The sequence below is a fragment of the Dromiciops gliroides genome, chromosome 1 (genome assembly GCF_019393635.1).
Source record: "Dromiciops gliroides isolate mDroGli1 chromosome 1, mDroGli1.pri, whole genome shotgun sequence".
Classification (NCBI taxonomy): Eukaryota; Metazoa; Chordata; class Mammalia; order Microbiotheria; family Microbiotheriidae; genus Dromiciops; species Dromiciops gliroides.
Genome location: NC_057861.1, coordinates 50960270 through 50980044, shown reverse-complemented (window position 1 = coordinate 50980044; position 19775 = coordinate 50960270). Strand labels below are relative to the sequence as shown.

The window sequence follows — 19775 nt, the reverse complement described above, 5'->3', positions numbered from 1 at the left end:
AAGAGGAAGCTCCCTGGAGCCTCAGGCACATGGTCCTTTGGTGCCAGCTCTGGGTTCCAAGGCTCCCCAGCTCCACTGTTAAGCCTGGGCAGCCCCGGTCCCCCAGCCCTGCCTCTCCTTACCTCCCTTACCCAGAGCCAATTCCCATCCTCTTCCTCCTCATCTTCCCCATCCAGTCCTTTGGACCCTCCCCCTCCCAAAGCCCAAGCCTGTCTTGGCCCTCCCCTCCTTTCCTTCTCTATACCCGCCCCACCTCCAGTCCCAGCCTGGGCCCCTCCCAGAAGGCCAAGCAGGGGATTAGCAGGGGAAGGAAGCCCCTCTCTGTTTCCCATTAGCACTAATTAAGAACAGATGAGTTTATAAGGCAGTTCCTGGTTGGGGGGGAGTAGTGCACAATGGCAGGAGATCCACACAACACACTGCAGCCTGTCTCTCTCTCTCTCTCTCTCTCTCTCTCTCTCTCTCTCTCTCTCTCTCTCTCTCTCTCTCTCTCACACACACACACACACACACACACACACACACACACACACACACACACACACACACACACACACACACGGACCACCCCCAATGCCTCCCCCCCCCTACCCATAGGGAACCCATCCCTCCCCACATTCCACACTACTCTTTCTGTCATACAAATATCCCCCCCCCCCACCCCTGCAGTGTATCCATACCTCTCCCATCTCCACCCCCTCTCGAATACAAGCAGATCTCAGGCTTTTTTCTAACCCCCTTACATACACACACACAGTTCCCCAAAGCCTCCCCTTTCTCACAAACACACGACCCAGGTATTGCTCCCCCAACCCTTCGACTCCTCACCCCCCTCCCAGGCTTCTCTCTCTCTCTCATTCATACTCATAGACCTCCCCTCTCCAAGCATACACATGCCCACATCTCTCTTTTACAGAAACACATACATGAGTCTTCCACATATACATAAAATAACCCACCCCCACCCAGGAATCACGCCTCTCTTTTCTCATACACATGACCCCTCTGAGATCTCCCCCTCCCATCACTGGTCTTGTGTCCCCCCCACCCCCACCCCAACCACACCCCAATACTTGCCCTCTCTCCATCCATGGATCTCTGGTCCTCTCCGACTCCACCCCCATACACACAGAGTCATCTCACCCTCTTCTCTCTCTCTCTGACCCTATAACCTCCTTTTTCTTCTTCCTTTCACACCCACACACCTCCACCTCCACTCCCCCACCTCTCACTTGCCTGTCTTATATATCCAATGTAGCCCCCATTCACTGTCTCTCTCTCTCTCTCTCTCACACACACACACACACACACACACACACACACACACACACACCCCTACCCCTGTCTTGCAGAAGCACAGGCCCTTGGAGGACAACTACACCAACCCTCTAGGAACCAGAATTTCCTCTCACACCCCTAACAAGAGCTCAACCAGCCTCTGCCTGTAGACATGCAGTTGTTCCATCTGGGCCCGGCCGGCCCTAGTGTTTAGGAAGTGTTTCTCAGTGTCAACTATCCTCTTTGTGACTTCCCCCCACAGTTCCTGGTTCTGCCCTCTGGGGCTGATCATCTTCCACATGACAGCCCTTCAGATTCCTGAAGAAAACTATCATGTTGTTCCTACGCCTTATGATTTTCTAGGTTAAACATGCCCAGTTATTTCAACTGGTTTTAGTATTTTCATGGATTCAGGGGCAGCTAGGTGGCGCTGCAGTGGATAAAGCACCGGCCCTGGATTCAGGAAGACCTGAATTCAAATCCAGCCACAGACACTTGATACTTACTAGCTGTGTGACCCTAGGCAAGTCACTTAACCCTCATTGCCCCACAAAAAACCAAACCAAACCAAAACAACCCCACAAAACAAAAAACTTAAATGTTCATATTATCATGGATTCAAGGCACTTCACCATGCTGATCACCATCCCCTGGGTTCTCTCTCTGTCCTTAAAATGTGGCACCCAGGGGGCAGCTACGTGGCACAGTGGATAAAGCACTGGCCTTGGATTCAGGAGGTCCTGAGTTCGAATCTGGCCTCGGACACTTGACACTTACTAGCTGTGTGACCCTGGGCAAGTCACTTAACCCCCATTGCCCCGCAAAACAAAAACAAAAAACAAACAAAACAAAACAAAAATGTGGCACCCAGAATGTCACATGCTATCTCTGAAGTGCCTAACTGAGGCAGAATACAACAGGACTCCTGTACACTATCACTCAATGCAAAGAAGACTTCCTTAACTTTTTTGGGCTGCCATATCACACTGTTGACTTATGCTGAACTTGCGGTACACAAAGATCCCCAGATCTTTGTCAGGCAAACTGTTGTCTATTGAAGGGCATTAGATTGTGGGGCTCAACTCAGAAACATGGAATTTGTAGTTCAAGTGCCACCTCTGAAGTCTTTTTTTTTTTTTTTGGCGGGGCAATGGGGGTTAAGTGACTTGCCCAGGGTCACACAGCTAGTAAGTGTCAAGTGTCTGAGGCTGGATTTGAACTCAGGTACTCCTGACTCCAGGGCCGATGCTTTATCCACTGCGCCACCTAGCTGCCCCTGAAGTCTTTTTAACAATAAGATCACTTAAGTTTTAGGAACCTGAACTGGAGTTGTCTCATCTAGAAAACAGATCATGATGAGCCAAGCCTTCTTCGGTGTTTTAGTGAAGTCCAGAAAATATATGTCTCTGAGGGCACTGCCATCATTACTCTTTTTATCTTATACTTGAGAAGCTGATTTCTTGGAACGGTGTAGGACTTTACATTTATCTGCAGTATCTACATTTACTAAATCTACCTTCCCCAGGCTGGCCCAGTGCTCTGGCCTCTCCAGATCTTTTGGGGTCCCAGCTAATCCCTCAGTTTGTTAGGGAACAGTTATCCTTCATGTACAGATCTGGTCAGTGCCTCCTTGAGTTAAGTCATTAACAAGAATGCAGGATGGGGGCAGCTAGGTGGCCCAGTGGATAGAGCACTGGCCCTGGACTCAGGAGTACCTGAGTTCAAATCTGGCCTCAGACACTTAACACTTACTAGCTGTGTGACCCTGGGCAAGTCACTTAACCCCAATTGCCTCACTAAAACAAAACCCCCCCAAAAAAAACAAAAACAAAAACAAAAACAAACAACCAAAAAAACCCAAGAATGCAGGATGGCCAAGAAACACAATGCTGATCCATGGGTCACTTCCCTACAGCCACCTTTCTTCTTCTCCTTCTTCTCCTTCTTCTTCTGTGTGTGTGTGTGTGTGTGTGTGTGTGAGAGAGACAATTGGGCTTAAGTGACTTGCCCAGGGTCACATACTTTCTGAGGCCACATTTGAACTCAGGTCCTCCTAACTCCAGGGCCTGTTCTCTGTCCATTGTGCTACCTAGCTATCCCAAGCAGCCTTGCCTCTAAATTAATATTGAATTAGAATATCCAAAACCCACAGCCCCAGCCTCCTGAATGTGGGACCTCTGCCTCCCTGACATATACATACCATCTCCTCCTGCCCTGGGTCCTCCAACATCCTCCCTTCCCCCACTACATGCACACGCGTGCACGCGCGCATGCACACACACACACACACATTCTCTCTCTCCCCCCCCACTTCTTTATCCCTCTGACATAGATCCCTTCCCTCCCATACCCCATATCCTCATCCACTCTCATACCACACATCTCTCTCATACACAAACACCCCCTACTTCCCTATCCCAAGAACCTCTTGCCTTTCTCACACAAAGACCTTACATCCCTTTATATTTCTCCCTCTCTCACATACAGACCCCATGCTTCTCTCTCTCTCCCTATACACACACATACATACTTTCTTTTCTTTTTCTCATAGACCACCAATATTCTCTCCTACCTCCTCTTCTCTGTCCTTCCCTTCCTCCCCTCCCCTTTCCTTCTTTTCTCTCTCCCCCCTCTGTGTCTCTTTTCCTCCCTCCCACTCCCCTTCTCTGTTTCTGTCTCTCCTTCCCTCCCTCCCCTCTTTCTTTCTTTCTGTGTTTCTGTCTCTTTCCCTCCCTCCCACTCCCCTTCTCTCTCTGTCTCTCTCTCTCTGAGATGCTTCCACACTTCCCCCCCAGATTTTATGCCTCTCACATGTGGACCCCACACCCTCCTCTCTCCTATACAGAAAGACCCCATCTCTCTCTCTCTCTCTCTCTCTCTCTCACACACACACACACACACACACACACACACACACCCTCCATATTCCTCTTTCTCACAGATTTCACACCCTTCTCTCTCACCCACAGACCCCCATGACACCCCACACACATTCCAAGAACCTCCACCCCCTTGCTCCCCTCTGCCCTCTTCCTTCCCCTGGCTCAAACACAGAGACCTGAGCCCTTCATTTTGCACAGAAGTCATGCCCCCCGCCCCCGCCTATCCCCCTCATCCTCTGTATCAGCCTAACACCTCTCCTACACACACAAACCCCACATCTCTGACTCCCAGACAGAGCTCCCTCCTGCCTGCCTCTCTCCTTCCCTCCCCCCACACATACAGCCTCATGCCTATTTCTTTCTCTCTCCCACACACACACAGACCTCATGCCTCTCGTTCACATGCTAGTCTAGAGACCCCATGCTGCTTCCTCTCTTACAGACATCCAGACCCCAAAGCCACAAAGAGCTCCAGGCCTCCCCCCCATCCTCCCTCCCCCTCCCACACAGATGCCCCCCCAACACGCCCCCCCCCCGCCTCTCTTTCTCACCATGCACAAGCCTCCTCTATGGCAGGCCACACCATCCCTTTCTTCCTCTCACACAAACACAGGGCCACGGGCTGCACACAGCTGTGACTCACACACAGGTAGACCCTACTGCCCACACACACACACTCTCTCTCTCTCCCTCCCACCCACCCACATACACACACACATAGACACTCTCTTCCTTCTCCCTCCTTCTCTCCCTTCTCTTCTCTCTTTCTTCTCCATCTCTCCAGGACACCCATATCATTTGCTCTCCCTCAGACACACAAACATACATCCCATGGACTACCGCATCCCCCCCCCCACACACACACACTCACACTCTCTCCCTCCCACACACAGACACGCTTTCCCACTTTCTTCCTTCTCTTTCTCCCCCACCTCTCCAAGACACCCATATCATTTTCTCTTCCTCAGACACACAAACATCCCATAAACAACTGCATCCCATGTACAGACACACACACACACACACACACACACACACACACACAGCCCCACACAGCCCTACCTACAGAGAGCTTAACCTTCAGCCTCCCCCCAGCCCTGCCTCATCCTTGAGGCTGCCAAGGGAGGAGCCCAGCCCCCCAATCCCACGCTCCCCAGGAGACAGCTCCACTGTGATACCTGAAAGAAGCCAGCTGGCATAGGCATCCCATCACTGGGAGCCATGCCACCCATCACCGGGCTGGGCGCTGCGGCTGCACTCTGAAAAGCAGAAAGAGAAGGGTCTGTTAAAATTTACCATGATAGAGTCTGAATGCCCCCATTCTTGACCCTAGGCCTTCTGTCCCCTACTTGTCCCAGTCCTAGGGCCTCCACGAAGGGAGGAATGGTACACTGTATAGAAAGAACACTGCATTTGGTATCAAAGGACCTGGGTTCAAATCCTGTCCTCTGTCACTCACTACCTTGGGATGTTAGGCAAGCCACTTCTTAACAAGTCATCACCTATAAAATGAAGGGGTAATCTAGATCTATAATCCTATGTATATTGGGGGTAGGTAGGCCTAGAGTTGATGGGCTATTGTTCTGATACATGTACTTTTTCTATGTCTCAGTTTCCCCTTATAAATTGAGGAAAAGGAATCATTGATTTCTTTCTTTCTTTTTTTTGCAGGGCAATGAGGGTTAAGCGACTTGCCCAGAGTCACACAGCTAGTAAGTGTCAAGTGTCTGAGGCTGGATTTTAACTCAGGTCCTCCTGAATCCAGGGCTGGTACTTTATCCACTGTGCCACCTAGCTGCCCCCTGGAATCACTGATTTCTAAACTCTGACTTCCTGTGTTCTAAGGGCCTTGTTCTAAAGGCTTTCCCAGCTCTGACATTCCAGAGTTCCTTCCAAGTTTAAATCCTTAAAGTCCATACTTGGGAGAATCATGAGATCCTTAACCGTATAGAACAGCCAGGTCAACCTGAGGCCCAGAGGGAGAAGAATCTTGCCCTGGGTCACAAAAAGAATAGGTAGTACAACTGGCACCACCCAGCCACCTTTACCCAAGTCTAGGGGTCCTTAGAATCTCTGGAAGTGAAGCCTATGGAGGGGTTCTCAGAATCGTGTTTTCAAATGAATAAAAGACACAGGAGTACAAGGCAACCCAAAGGTTCTAAAAGAGAAAGATGTCATTTTCCCCCAATCCAAGATAACCTGACACACCAGGTGAATCTCAGGTTAAGGATCCCCACCCCAGCCCAATTCAATTCTAAGAAAGAAGAGACACAGAACTGAGATAAGAAGGGGCCAGTTTCTGGCCTTCATTCCTCCTCATCCCCTCCCTCTCCAAACCTCCCCCTCTTTCAATCCCCAGCCTTTCTATGAAGCCTTTCCTGACCTATCAGTGAGGCTCCTGTGGGCGTATGAATCGCATGCTTCCCTAGGAGACATGAGGCTGTGTTTTGTTCCTATCCCATCAAGTGTCTATTAGGTGCCTATAACATGCCAGCATTGTGCTAAGCCCTGGGGATACATGGACAGAAACCTGCGGCACCTGCCCTCCAAGGCCTTCCAGTCTCCTGGAAAGGTACAAATGGAGCTTGCGGACAAGCAGCACGAATGTGATGTAGAAGAGGGAGGAAGCACAATCGACCCAGATGATCAGAAAAAAAAAAGGCTTTCAGTAGGAGACAACATAAAGAGCTGAAGGAAGCAAAGAGAGTGCTAAGCAGTGAGGTGGCTCAGGGGATAGAGCACTGGGCCTGGAGTCAGGAAGACCCTGAGTTCAAATGTGGCCTCAGACACTTGCTAGCTGTGTGATTCTGGGCAAGTCACCTAACCCTGTTTGCCTCAGTTTCCTCATCTGAGGAAATGGCAAACTGCTCCAGTATCTTTACCAAGAAAACCCCAAATAGGGTCACGAAGAGTCAGACCTGACTGAAACAACTGAACAACCACCCCCTTTGAAATTGTGGTGGGTCAATATGTTGATCAGAGTTACTAAGTCTTTCATAGCGGATTATCATCATAATATTGCTGTGTGTATGTGTGTGTGTGTGTGTGTGTGTGTGTGTGTGTGTGTGTGTGTGTGGCAGTTGGGGTTAAGTGACTTGCCCAAGGTCACACAACTAGTGTCAAGTGTCTGAAGCTGCATTTGAACTCAGGTCCTCCTGAATCCAGGGCTGGTGCTCTATCCACTGCACCACCTAGCTGCCCCTATAATATTGCTTTTACCATGTAGATTGTTTTCTGGTTCTGCTGGCTTCACTTTGCATCAGTTCACATAGGTCTTCCCAGGTTTTTCTGAAACCATCCCTTTTAGGCTCAGGAGAAACACTGGGCAGGATGTATAGATCTGGGCATCGTTTGCCTGGAGAGTGTAATTGAAATGATCATGGGAGCTGATGAGATCACCAAGGGAAACAGTATAGAGGGAGAAGGGAAAAGCAATCCATGACAGAGCCTTGAGGGACACCCAGGGATGAAGAAGTGACAAAGGACATTGAGAAAATACAGCAGGACAGCCAGTAGGAAAACCAAGTGAGGGGCAGCTAGGTGGCGCAGTGGATAAAGCACTGGCCCTGGATTCAGGAGTACCTGAGTTCAAATCCGGCCTCAGACACATAACACTTACTAGCTGTGTGACCCTGGGCAAGTCACTTAACCCCAATGGCCTCACTAAAAAAAAAAAAAAAGAAAGAAAAAGAAAAGGAAAACCAAGTGAGACTGGTATCATGAAAACCAGAGGGAAGAAGTATCATGGAGGAGGTAACGGACATTGTCAAAGGCTGGAGAAAGGTCAAGAAAGATGGGAACTGAGAAAAGGCCTTTGGATTCAGCCATTAACAGATCACTGGTAACTATGGGGAAAGCAGGTCCATTTGATTGCAAGAGGGTTTAGAAGAGAGAAAGGACTGTTTGGAGCTCTTTTGATTATCTACTGCTGAGTCCCCCTCTTAGAGCATTCATTCATTCATTCATTCATTCATTCATTCATTCATACAACAACCACTTGTAAGACACCTCTTGTGGCCCTGGGCTAGAAATAAAGATAACAATTAAACAATTATTAGATCCCCTTTTCCAGAACCTGGCCCAAGGCTGCCAATATCTTTCAATAAAAGGCTTGCTGGGGCAGCTAAGTGGCACAGTGGATAGAGCCCCCGCCAGGAGTCAGGAATACCTGAGTCCAAATCTGGCCTCCGCTATATGTATGACCCTAAGTAAGTCACTTAACTCAAATACCTCCAAAAACCAACCAACAAAAAAAAAAAGCTTGTTACTGGCTAACGGATCAGATCCTGTTCTGCCTGCTTCCTCGGCCTGCCATTAATTTCCCAGGTCCCTTCTAACTCCAAGATGTTATGTTCTATGATATTAAGAAGGATTCCTAAATGAGTCCTGCTTTCAAAACAAGGAGTTAAGTCAAAGTTAAGTCCGCTTCACGTTCTACTTGCAAGTACAACTGCATGAAACTAAAGACATGCCTCTCCCCCAACAGCACAGTGTATCGGAAAAACCACCGGAACAGAGGTCAGAGTGGCAAGGTTCAAGTTCTAGCATGACCACCTAATCACAGAGTGTTCTTGGACAAATCACATGACAGTACTAAACTTGATCCTACTAAATGATTCTAGATCATAGTGTCAGAAAGCCTAGAAGTCATCTGCTCCAACGTACATTTTACAAATGATGAAGTGGTGAGTTCAACTTCACACCAGTGCTGGGAGGATCCGCATCCAGGCCTCTTGATGCTAAATCAGCTTGGCTACCCCCCTCCCCCACTGATAAAATGGGAGAATATTTGCACCTGTCAGAATGGTTTAGAGGCTCAAATGAGATGTGGTTAAAATGACATGTAATGGGGAAACTGATGTTAGGTAAATGTATGATGCTGGTGATTTTAACCACACTGAACATGTCTCTACAGGAAAGATCATTGGGTAGTTAAGGGTATTAGATTGCAAGTAAGGATGGCTTCATTCTTTGTACCTATATCCCCAACACAGTGCTCAGCACGTAGTAGGTGTTTAATTACTATACACCACAGCTCTGTCACAGTTCAAATAGTTATCCTTTCCTACACCCCTTTCCCCCAAAAAAACTCCCCAACTTTTTAACTTTGAGTGAAGTTACATGACAATTAGTAGACTTTCTTCCCTGGTCCAAATCCGGTCTTTTAGTATGATACTGTATGAGAGATAGTGGTCCCTTTGGGTTCCCCGCTTTTCTTCAAATCATTAAATTAGGCATGGTAGCTATTGCAGTTCCTTAATATGTGCATTTGCTGATCCTTTCAACCCCTGAAAGTGGGTGGGATAATTATTATTTGCCTTAATTCCATTCCCTTTGTTACTGTTTTCTTGCCCATATCCTCCCATTTTCCGGAATATCCATATCTGTACCAGCTCTGCATTCACTCTCCCAGAATGCTCCTTGGAATGGGGACTTTTGTTTAATTTTTTTTTTTTTTTGCAGGGCAATGGGGGTTAAGCGACTTGCCCAGGGTCACACAGCTAGTAAATGTCCAGTGTCTGATGCCGGATTTGAACTCAGGTACTCCTGAATCCAGGGCCGGTGCTTTATCCACTGCGCCACCTAGCCGCCCCCTTGTTTAATTTTTAAATTGATCCACAACCTTTCACAGTTGCATATGGTAAGCTTGGATTGGCATGGGCCATACTGAAGAGTCTCCTAACCTCCAATTCTCCTCCTCCACCCAGCTGCCAAAACAACCTTCCTCAAGCACAGGCCTGACCATGTGGCTCTCCCACTCAAGAAGCTTTAGTGACTCTAGGATGAAATACACACTCCTCAGCTTGATATTGAAAACCCTTCTCAGCAAGGCATCAAGCTCATCTTTCCAGGCTTATCTTACAGTATGCCTGCTCTGTATAGTCCATATTCTATCCAAACTGGCCCAACCCAATGAACATTCCATTATCCCTCACATTAAACATGTGACTTTGTATTTAAGTGAATATGAAGGGCATCACTTAACCTCTCAGGGCCTCAGTTTCCCTACCTGTAAAAAAGAGGACATTGGACTAGATGCCCTCTAAGGAAACTCTATTTAAGGTCCTGTGATTATGATTATGTCTTATTCCCCCTGTACTGTGACTATGCCTGATTCTTCTCCATCTCTATCTTGTGCTTCTTGCCAGCCCCAAACCCCAGCCTAGGTTAGGCAAGCAGGGGACTTGCTCACTTGGTCCCAAGAAATGCTCACTGAATGACAAGTCACTGAGAGGTTCAATCATTCATTCAACAACTATGGGATAAGGCCTCCAGGTGGCAGGACTGAGCTCTGCTGAGGGAAGCCAGACTAGGGTAGGCCTATGTCTGCCCTCAGGGAGTTCATCATCTATGTACCAGAGGTAATGAGATAGGGAAAGAGGAAGAGATCACTGTAGAAAGGGCCCAATATGAGAGAGAGCCCCTAGAGAAAGAGAGGTCTAAGAAGCCTCCTTGAGGACCAGGTGATCCTGGAAGGCTGCCCAGAGGAGGTGACATGTGAAGTGGGCCTTGAAGGCTAAGTGTCAGGTTGATTTGGAGTCACAGACTCCTAACTGGGATTCCTACCTCCAGTCTCTCTCCAGTCATTCTCCCCCCCATTTGCTGAAGTGATTTTTCTAAAGCACAGGTCTGACCATGTCACACACACGTCTTCGCAACACATAAATGTTTCCAAAACTTGTTATATAATTTCACTTAAGCATAAGGTAGGTCGGTATTGGGATAGATAGGTGGTGAAGTGGATAGAATCCTGGGCCTGGAGTCAGGAAGACTCATCTTCCGGAGTTCAAATCTGGCCTCAGACACTTCCTAGTTGTGTGACCTTAGGCGAGTCACTTAGCCCAGTTTGCCTCATTTTCCTCATCTCTCAAATGAGCTGAAGAAGGAAATGGCAAACCACTACAGTATCTTTGCCAAGAAAACCCCAAATGGGGTTACAAAGACGACTCGAACAAAACCGAAAATGGTTTAACACAGGTGAGTATTACTCCTATTAGCTTTGTTTTTCCAGAAGAGGAAACTGAGGGCCAGGGAGCTCATGACCAACCACAACCTCCTCTTCCAATATCTGGCCTCCTCCCAAGGCCTGGAATATATTGTCTGCCTACTCACCTCTGCCTGGCATCCTTCCTGATCTCCTCCAGCTGCCTGTACTCCCCTCTCCACTGTCCCCCAACCCAACGACCTTGTAGCTTATTGTGTATATACTCAGATGCTGTGGTTCTCCCCTCACTTCATAAAACTCCTTGAGGAGGGGGCAGCTAGGTGGCTCAGTGGATAAAGCACTGGCCCTGGATTCAGGAGGACCTGAGTTCAAATTTGACCTCAGACACTTGACACTTACTAGCTGTGTGACCCTGGGCAAGTCACTTAACCCTCATTGCCCCCCCCACACAAAAAAAACCAATTAGAAGAATAAAACTCCTTGAGGGCTGGCCATTTTTGCCTCTGCATCACCAGACCTGGGAGTAGCTTAGAAAAGACCCGTTGGTTGGTTGCTAGTCAAGAGGCTGGTGCTTGTCTGGGTTAAGATTCAAACATAAAACTTGTCGAGTTCCAGGTTATCATTATTCTAGACCCTACTACTCCCTGACTAGCCCCAACTCCCTCATCTTTACCGATGAGAAGACAAAGGTCTAAAAGGAGCAGTGGGATCCAAGCCTGGCTCAATAAGCATGCATTATGCACTTCCTGGGTACCAGACACCAGGCCCAACAAAGGCAAACACGTGGTTCTTGCCCTTGCGGGCTTTCGATCAATGGAATATCAGGAAAATCTGAATTCATTTCTCAGTTCGGTGATCCCCCCCCCAAACCACTTCTCCGTGCCTCAGTTGTCAAACAGTGATAAAAACAGCCCCTCCTTCCCCCATCCATAGAGGTGGGGGTGAGGTTCAGAGGAGATAAGCTCTGTATGACTACCAGGATGATCAAGACCAGAGGCCAAGCCTCGGGTCCTCTTGCCAATGTTTTCCAGCTCGGTTTCCGCAGAGCCGGAGGAGATGGAGGAGGAGCCAGAAGGGGCGGGCCCTAAGTTAGCCCCACCCCATCTGTTATAAGTTTAGGGGCTTGGAGAGGCTTCCCACTGCCCCGCCTTCCTGCGGGGCCCGGGCTCCCTCGGGATCGCAGAGAATGCGAGCAGCGAAAAGCAGAGGGAAGGGGGCCCCCTGCCCTCCCCTCCAAGGCAGGAGGGCTCGGCAGGAGTCCGGGGGGCTTAGGGAGAGATGCCCGGGCTGCCAGGGCTGGAAAGTCCTATTAGACACCATCAAGCTAGTCCAACCCCCACTTGAGAGATGAGGAAACTGAGGCCCAGAGCAGATAAAAGACTTATCCAAGGTCACTTAATTAGCTAGTCACAGAGCCTGCAATCACACCCGGGTCTCCGGAGAGGCCGGGTTGGGGGAGGCTCCCCTTTTTGCCTTCCCTCTAGGGGGGCCTCACCGGCTCCAAGGCTTAAGTCAGAGCCAGGATGGCGCTAGGGCCCCGGGAGGGGGAGGCGCCGGTTTTCCAGGCGGCTGGACCCAGCTGAACTCGCTGGAGGGCCCGGCGCGAATCATTTGCAAGACAATGGCGAGTCTGTGGCCGCCGCCAAGACCAACAGCGCCCGGGGCGAGGCTGCTGTGTGCACCCCTCCTCCCAGCCGGCCGGGCCCAGTCCAGGCCAGCCCCGGGGCAAGCCGAGGGCCCCACCTTAACCCTCAGCGTCCCGGGTGTGAGACCCCAGCCCACACCAACGTCTACTCCTATGCGCCAGCCCGCGGTCCCAGTCGACCCGAGGGGTCCTCGCCAGCGACCTGGCTTGTTACTTTTTGTAGGGTCGGGGAAGCCAGCCTGATTTTGTCCTAGGCCCAAAGAAGAACTCTTCCCTTCCCTTGGCCTCAGTTTTCCAATTTATAACATTTTAGGAGGTTTAATCCCTGGATTTTGGCCCCGTACTTAAAGGATCAGATTTAAAAAAGAAGAAAAAGAAACAGCCAGAGTGTCAGACCTGGAGTCAGGAAGACCTACCTGAGTTCAAATGTGATCTCAGATCTTTGCTATCTGTGTGACCCTAGACAAGTCACTTTACCTTAATCATCCGTTTCCTTAACTGTGAAATCTGGACAAAAATACCACCTATCTCTAGTGGTTGTGAGGACAATAGAGATATTCATTCAGAACGCTTCTTTAGTGTTTTTGGTTTTTTTTCTTCTTTTTTTTTTGCAGGGTAATGGGGGTTAAGTGACTTGCCCAGGGTCACACAGCTGGTAAGTGTCAAGTGTCTGAGGCCAGATTTGAACTCAGGTATTCCTGAATCCAGGGCCGGTGCTTTATCCACTGGGCCACCTAGCTGCCCCGTGTTTTTGGTTTTTAAGAGCTGGAGTGGAGCTTAAAGGCCATCTACTCCAACCTTCTCATTTTACAGATGAGGAAACTGAGGCTTAGAAAACTTGCCACACAATTAGTAACTGTCAGAGATGGGATTCCAAAGCTGGTGAGTCCTGGGGGGCAGTTTCAAGCCTTAGAGTTACCAAAAGAATCTTTAAACTTAGCCCCCTACTCAAAAAGCATTAGGGACTCCCCAGCCCTCCAGTCTGGCCCCAACCTCCCCTTCCAGTTTTATTTCATTCTCTTCCCCTCTGAGCACTCTTTAAATTCCAGCAAAGCAGGATCACCAGCTGTCTCCTATATATGTCGCTGTGGAGCATGGATACTGGCTGTCCCCTCTGCCGGGTATCACACTCCTTCTCCTTTCCAAATCAGTCTCCTTAGCCTTCAAAACACTGGACTCTAATTATCTCTATCTGTTGAATCTCTTCTCCTCCCCCCACAGCAGAAGATCCTTGCGGGCAGGGAGTGTCATTCTGGCATCCCCCCAGTCCAAACTACAGCCCTGTGTCCAAATCAGGTGCTTAATAAATGGTGTGGGCCTGACTTCTCAGTACCAAGGTCCCTTAGGGCTCTGACATTTCACATTCTGAAATCCCCAGCATTCTTCTTTCCAAGGCCCCTCCCAGCTCTGACATCCCATATTCTGTGTCCTAAGGGCTCATCCAGCAGTAGGGATCCTGCAAAGGCATCCTAAGTTCCAAGGACCCTTCCAGCCCAGACATCCTAAATTCCAAGGACCCTTCCAGCCCAGACATCCTAAGTTCCAAGGACCCTTCCAGCCCAGACATCCTAAGTTCCAAGGGCCCTTCCAGGCCAGACTTTCTAAATTCGAAGGACCCTTCCGGTTCTCAATCCTCTCTAGGATCCCGAGCTTCTCCCTGGCCTCTTTGGACTTTCACAGCTTCCCCTCCCCCGCCCTCCCCCAAGCCCAGCCCCGAGGGCAGCGCCAGGCGCCGCAGAGCTTCCTGGACGGGTCGGAGAAGGAGGAAGCCGGCAGGCGGGTGGATCTGGCCCTGGGGAGCCAGCGGGTGGTTGCCTCTTCCCACCCGGCTAGGGAAGGGGGTGAGCGGGCATGTAGGTGGATGAGGCATGGGGGCGAGGGTCCCAGCCCTTGCTCCTAGAAGCCCCCGCGTGGCCTCCTGGCGGGGCCTGAGGGGTTAATCCCCCAGGCGAGGCTCAGCCCTCCTCTGGACAATCCTGGGGCTGGCCTCCAGGGCAGAGAAAACTGGGCGGGGGTGGGACTGGGGAAGGTTCGGGGGCGGGGAGTAGTCTCCCCTCCCCCCACGGGCCTGGGATTGGGGAGCTGGGGGGCTCCCTCAGCCTCCCCCTCTGTCAATCAGGGCTTGATGAGCTTCCCGGAGAAGGCAAAACAGGCGTTGCCATGACGACTAGTTGGGGAGCGCTGGGCTTTTCCTGAAGATACCAAGGTCACAAAGAAGCAGAGACAGAGACCCAGCAAAGGGGGGGGGGGACGGAGAAACCAAGAGACTGGGGACCCAACAAAGGAAAGAGGGGGCGGTTGAGACCCAGAGATACAGCAGAGGGAAAAGAGCTGAAAACAGCAAAGGAAGTGGGAGGGGACTGCGAGCAAAAACAGGGGAGAGTCCCCAGGACGCACAGAGAGGGCAGAGGGATGGAGAGACCCCCAGAGAAGCAGGAGACAGGGATGCAGAGACTCGGGCCAGGAGAGGGGAGGGAGAGAGGCTCAGAGTCCAGACAGAAGGGCCAGGGAGGGGCTTAAAGCTGCCCCCGCCCTCAGGGATCGCCCGAGCCCGTCTATCCCCACCCCCACCCTGCTGCCTAGGGATTGGGGGCCGAGAGGAGCCGCTGGGAGTGGGGGCCTCCGGCCAGGCCCGGCTCCACCGACAGGATGTCCGCCCAGCTTCCTGGCCACGACCCGGCCCGCCCGCTTCCCTCCCACTCCCCCCCCCCCAGCGGGGCGATTGGCCCTTCCTTGCCCAGCCAGGCTTGGCGCCCCCAAGACCCGCGGGAGGGAGGTGGCTAAATCTATGATGCCTGAACCCGTCTCTCCCCCAAAGGCCGCAGCGCCCTCCCCCCACCCTCGCTAGTTGGTAACAGATGTGGCAATCTCTGGTCCTCCCCTCCGCCCCCCAAAACCCAGTGATCTCTACCCGGGGACCTTCCTGAGCCAGCCCCGCTTCGGGGTATGGCGCCCAGGCTTGGGTGGAAGAGGGAGACAACGGGGCTCTGGTACTTCTGGGATCAGCGGTATGAAAGAAAGCAGCTCTTCTGGCCAGAGTGTGTAGGGCCAGGGATGGGGGACCCCCCACTTTTTCCAATTCCACTTCCCCGCCCTTCTAGCATCATTCTCCTTTCCATTTCCCTATTCCGCAGCCCCCTCTTCCTGCCCCCGCCATTTCCTCCTCCCACATGCCCAGGTCTTGCCCTCTTTCAGGGCCCCCTTGCTCCCTATACTCAGCCCCCTCACTCTACCAGACTGTCCTCTCTACAGAACCCCCTGTATGTTCCCATTCTCTAGCCCTCCCCCTTTTCCAGAATCCCCTTCTTCCCAGACCCACCCCCCACGTGCCTCCATATCCCCTCTTTCTAAGCTAACCATAGCCTTTGTCTGGCCTCCCCTCCCCCCTCATTGTTCCTCGGAGGCTGGCTCCCCCCCACCCCCATTTGTGGGCCCAGGCAGGACTGCCTGGGTCCTGGAGTTGGTTCATCCCCCCCCCCTTTTCTCTCTCCCCTTCTCCAATTCCTCATGTCTCTCCCCTTCTCTCCCTCTCTTCTCTCTCGCCTTTACATATGCAAGGCAGCGCTGCCATGGCAACGGGGCCTGACTCCGCAGGGCTGACCCGCGAGGCAGACGGCCCTCTGAAGCCGCGCGTGTGTCTCACTTCAGGAGAATCTCATTAATTCTGAAATGGAAATGGGCCCCGCTCCCTGCGCCCAGCGCCCCGCTCCCGCTCGCAACCCCCCGGCCTCCCTCCCCTCCTCTCTCTCTCTCCACCCCCCTCTTCCCATAGCTCCCAAAGCTCTCAGTGCAAAGAGATTTGGGGGGCTTGGTGTGGGGGTGGAGGAGTGCAAGCAGACAAACATACTAAGAGAAAGAGACAAACAGGGGAAAGAGACAGGGAGACACTAAGCAGAGACAGAGACAGGCCTGGACCGATGGGAGGATGGGTATGAGAGCGAGACCCACAGAAATAAGTGGGGTGATGGAGAGAAAGGGGGAGTCATAGAATAGAGAGGGGAGGGAAGGGGGGAAGACTTCTTAGGCCCCAAAGGCAAAAGGGAGAGAAAAAGGGGGAAGAGAGAAGCAGAGACAGAAGGGAGAACCCAGAGCAAAAAGAAGCAATGGGAATAGAAGAGATAAAAGAGAGGAGGTAAAATAGAAAGAAACAGACCCAGATTTGGGGAGGGGGAGGGTCTGACTTGGCATGGATGGGGGAGGGTGCTGTGGAGAGCCAGCTAGAGTAATCCCCCTACCCACAGCAGGCAAACCTTCCCTGTTTCCAGAATGAAGTGAGGGGGTAGCTAGCTAGCCAAGCGGCTTAGAGGGCCAGAGAAGAGAAACAGGAAACTTAAGGGACCCATGGAAAGGACCCCAACCAAAGTGCTGAGGATGCTGGGATGGAGAGAATGCTGGGACAAAGATGAAGCCAGGAGAGAGGCTGAGGCAGAGCTGAGTAGTACAGAGAGGCAGACTGGGGGAGACAAGCAAAGAGGCAGAGGGGGGTCTTGGGATCCTTTTTGGCCAGCAGGCATCCCATCTTCCTTAAGCCCAGCCTCACCTAGCCTGGTCAACCCGGGGAGAATGATGACTTGCTCCCTTGGTGAGCCCCATATCCTTACCCTCCTAACCTTTCTTCTCACTTTGCTCCACCAGCTCAGGGAAAAGAGGTGGAGATGTCTGGACTGAATGGGGGGGGGGTGGGGGTGTTGTCTCTGAAATAAAGGACCCTAGGGGCATTTTCATAGACTTGGAGTTGATATCTCCATTTCCCCCTCCCCCCAATGCCCCCCAGCTCCCTCCTGGATATCACCTGGCTCAGTCTTAAAGGCTAGGAGGGTGTATGACCCAGCTGAAGAGAGAAGAAAAGAAAGGGTCACAGACTGAGGTAAGGACTGAAGAGACCCGGAGGCACAGTATGGAGGAGGGGGTGAAGGTAGGCCCCCCCCAGGGTTGAGAAAAGGACTGGGGGGGGCGGAATGGAGTGGAAAGAATCGACCTTTTGTGGGAGCTTCAGAAAATAGCCAAGTCTTGACCTATACCCCTCCCCCATCATCCCTATCCCCACCAGAGAGGATGCTGGGTAGGGAGGCAGCCAGGCTGGGATGAAGGCCTCTGTGCTGGAGAGACTAAGTTTAGACTCTGAGCCTCCCAAGCAAAAATTCTGCAAGCCTCCTCCCTCCCCAGTTCACACCCTCCCCAAGCTCCATCTGATGAACCTTAGAGGGGTCTGGTGGGGGGGTGGGAATGGGGGAAGGGAGGGGAAGGTTGGGTGGAGAAGGTAAGCATCTACCAAGCTAGCAGAGAGGGTGTGTGTGTGTGTGTGTGTGTGTGTGTGAGAATTCATGTGTTTGTGGGTAGACTCCATGCAATTTTACGTAGGGCATGTGAGTGCCTGTGTTGTTGGTGTGTTCAGGGTGCTATACTGCTGGCTGAGTCTATATGGTTCCCTGTGTTTGTAGTGGGAGTGAAAGTGCACAGACTGCAGTCAAAGGATCTGAGTTCAAATCCTATCTCTGATGCTTACAACCTTTGGGACCTTAAGCAAATCACTTGGAGCTCAGTTTCTTCATCTGTAAAATAAGGGTTTTAGACTAGCCGGTCTCGGGGGTCCCTTCCAACTAGGATCCTATTTCTTTTGGATTCTCTGTCTGGGCATGGTGTTGGGATGGACTTAGAAGTTGAGACCCTGAGTTCAAATCCTGCCTCTCAAAATTAATGTGGAAGCAAGGGCCAGTCTGAGCATCAGGCCTAGAGTCAGGAAGACATCTTCCTGAGTTCAAATCCAGCCTTAGAAACTTATTAGCTGTATGACTCTGGGTAAGTCACTTAACCCTGTTTACCTCAGTTTCCTCATCTATAAAATGAGCCAGAGAAGGAAATGGCCAAGAAAACCCCAAATGGGGTCACAGAGTCGCACATGACTGAAAAGTTGTTGTTTGTCCTTCATTCTTGAAGAGGACCATGACATTGGGGTGATGTCATGACTTGCAGTAAATTGGATTTAACTGAGGGAGGGCCGTGCAAGGACACCAACCTCACTATCTCCTCCAGAGCCATCTGGGTCCAGTGGCAAGACAGACATCAAGACGACTGGAGATGGTCCCGGATGTTTAAGGCAGTTGGGGTTAAGTAACTTGCCCAACATCACACAGCTAGTAAGTGTCTGAGGTGACATTTGAACTCTGGTCCCCCCAAACTTCAGGGCCAGCACTCTATCCACCGCACCACCTAGCTGTCCACAACTGAAAAGACTGAACAACAAAAGGGTCAGTCACTGTCCTCTCTGGGCCTCTGTCCTCAAAGGAGACAATGAATGCTGAAAACTTGAAAGCATAAGGATACAAATTCTGATGATCTCTCTATGAGTTTCTAGATGGATGTATTTGTATATGAGGTTGGGGTGTGTGTTGTATATGAGGTTGGGAAGAGAATATCCCTGGGAACAACCTCCTGGAGTTCAGTCCATAGAGGCAAGGTATCTGGGAACTGGCCTCTCAGAAGTCAAAAGGCCTCCTTAAGACTCTGAATTTCTCTTTCCTGTTCCTCCCTCCTACCTGGCAGCCCCCTCTCCTAGGGGGATAGGACCCAGATTTACTGATAGGAGGTGCAGCTGCCCTGGAGCCTGGGTGTATTCTCCTTCCTCAGTTCACCCCAGTTAGAAAAACCCATCCCGTTCTGCCCCTTCCACACATGTATATGCAGAAAGTCAATATTGATCGTCTCCCAGCAATCCTGCCAAACTTGCCACCCCACTCAGCCCCAATATTTCTGTTCTTCCCTCTGGAGACAGATCCTGGCTAGGCCCCAGCTTTGGCCTGGACAGAAATCCTGACTCTGCCACTCAACCTCTTGGTGGCCTTTGGGCAGTTACTTCACCTTCCTAGGCCTGGGGGAAGGTGACCCAGACACCCCACCCAGCCCCACATCCCAAGAGCCTATTGGCTCCCCCAGGTAGACTTCATGATGAAAGCAACAGCCCCTGGTAGGCCCTGAGGATAGACCCTCTCTCTCAGAATTTTAAAGGTGAGGGGGGAAGTGTCTT

General features: G+C 51.1%; 1 protein-coding gene across 4 annotated transcripts in view; it reads right to left on the bottom strand.

Moving 5' to 3' along the window:
* Positions 1 to 19775, bottom strand: part of SSBP4 (single stranded DNA binding protein 4) — a 45184-nt gene that overhangs the window by 12261 nt on the left and 13148 nt on the right. For all 4 annotated transcript variants that reach the window (XM_043977581.1, XM_043977579.1, XM_043977582.1 and 1 more), the window contains exon 5: positions 5339 to 5419. In XM_043977581.1, coding sequence (XP_043833516.1) covers positions 5339 to 5419 — 81 coding nt within the window. The remainder of the gene's footprint in view (positions 1 to 5338; positions 5420 to 19775) is intronic.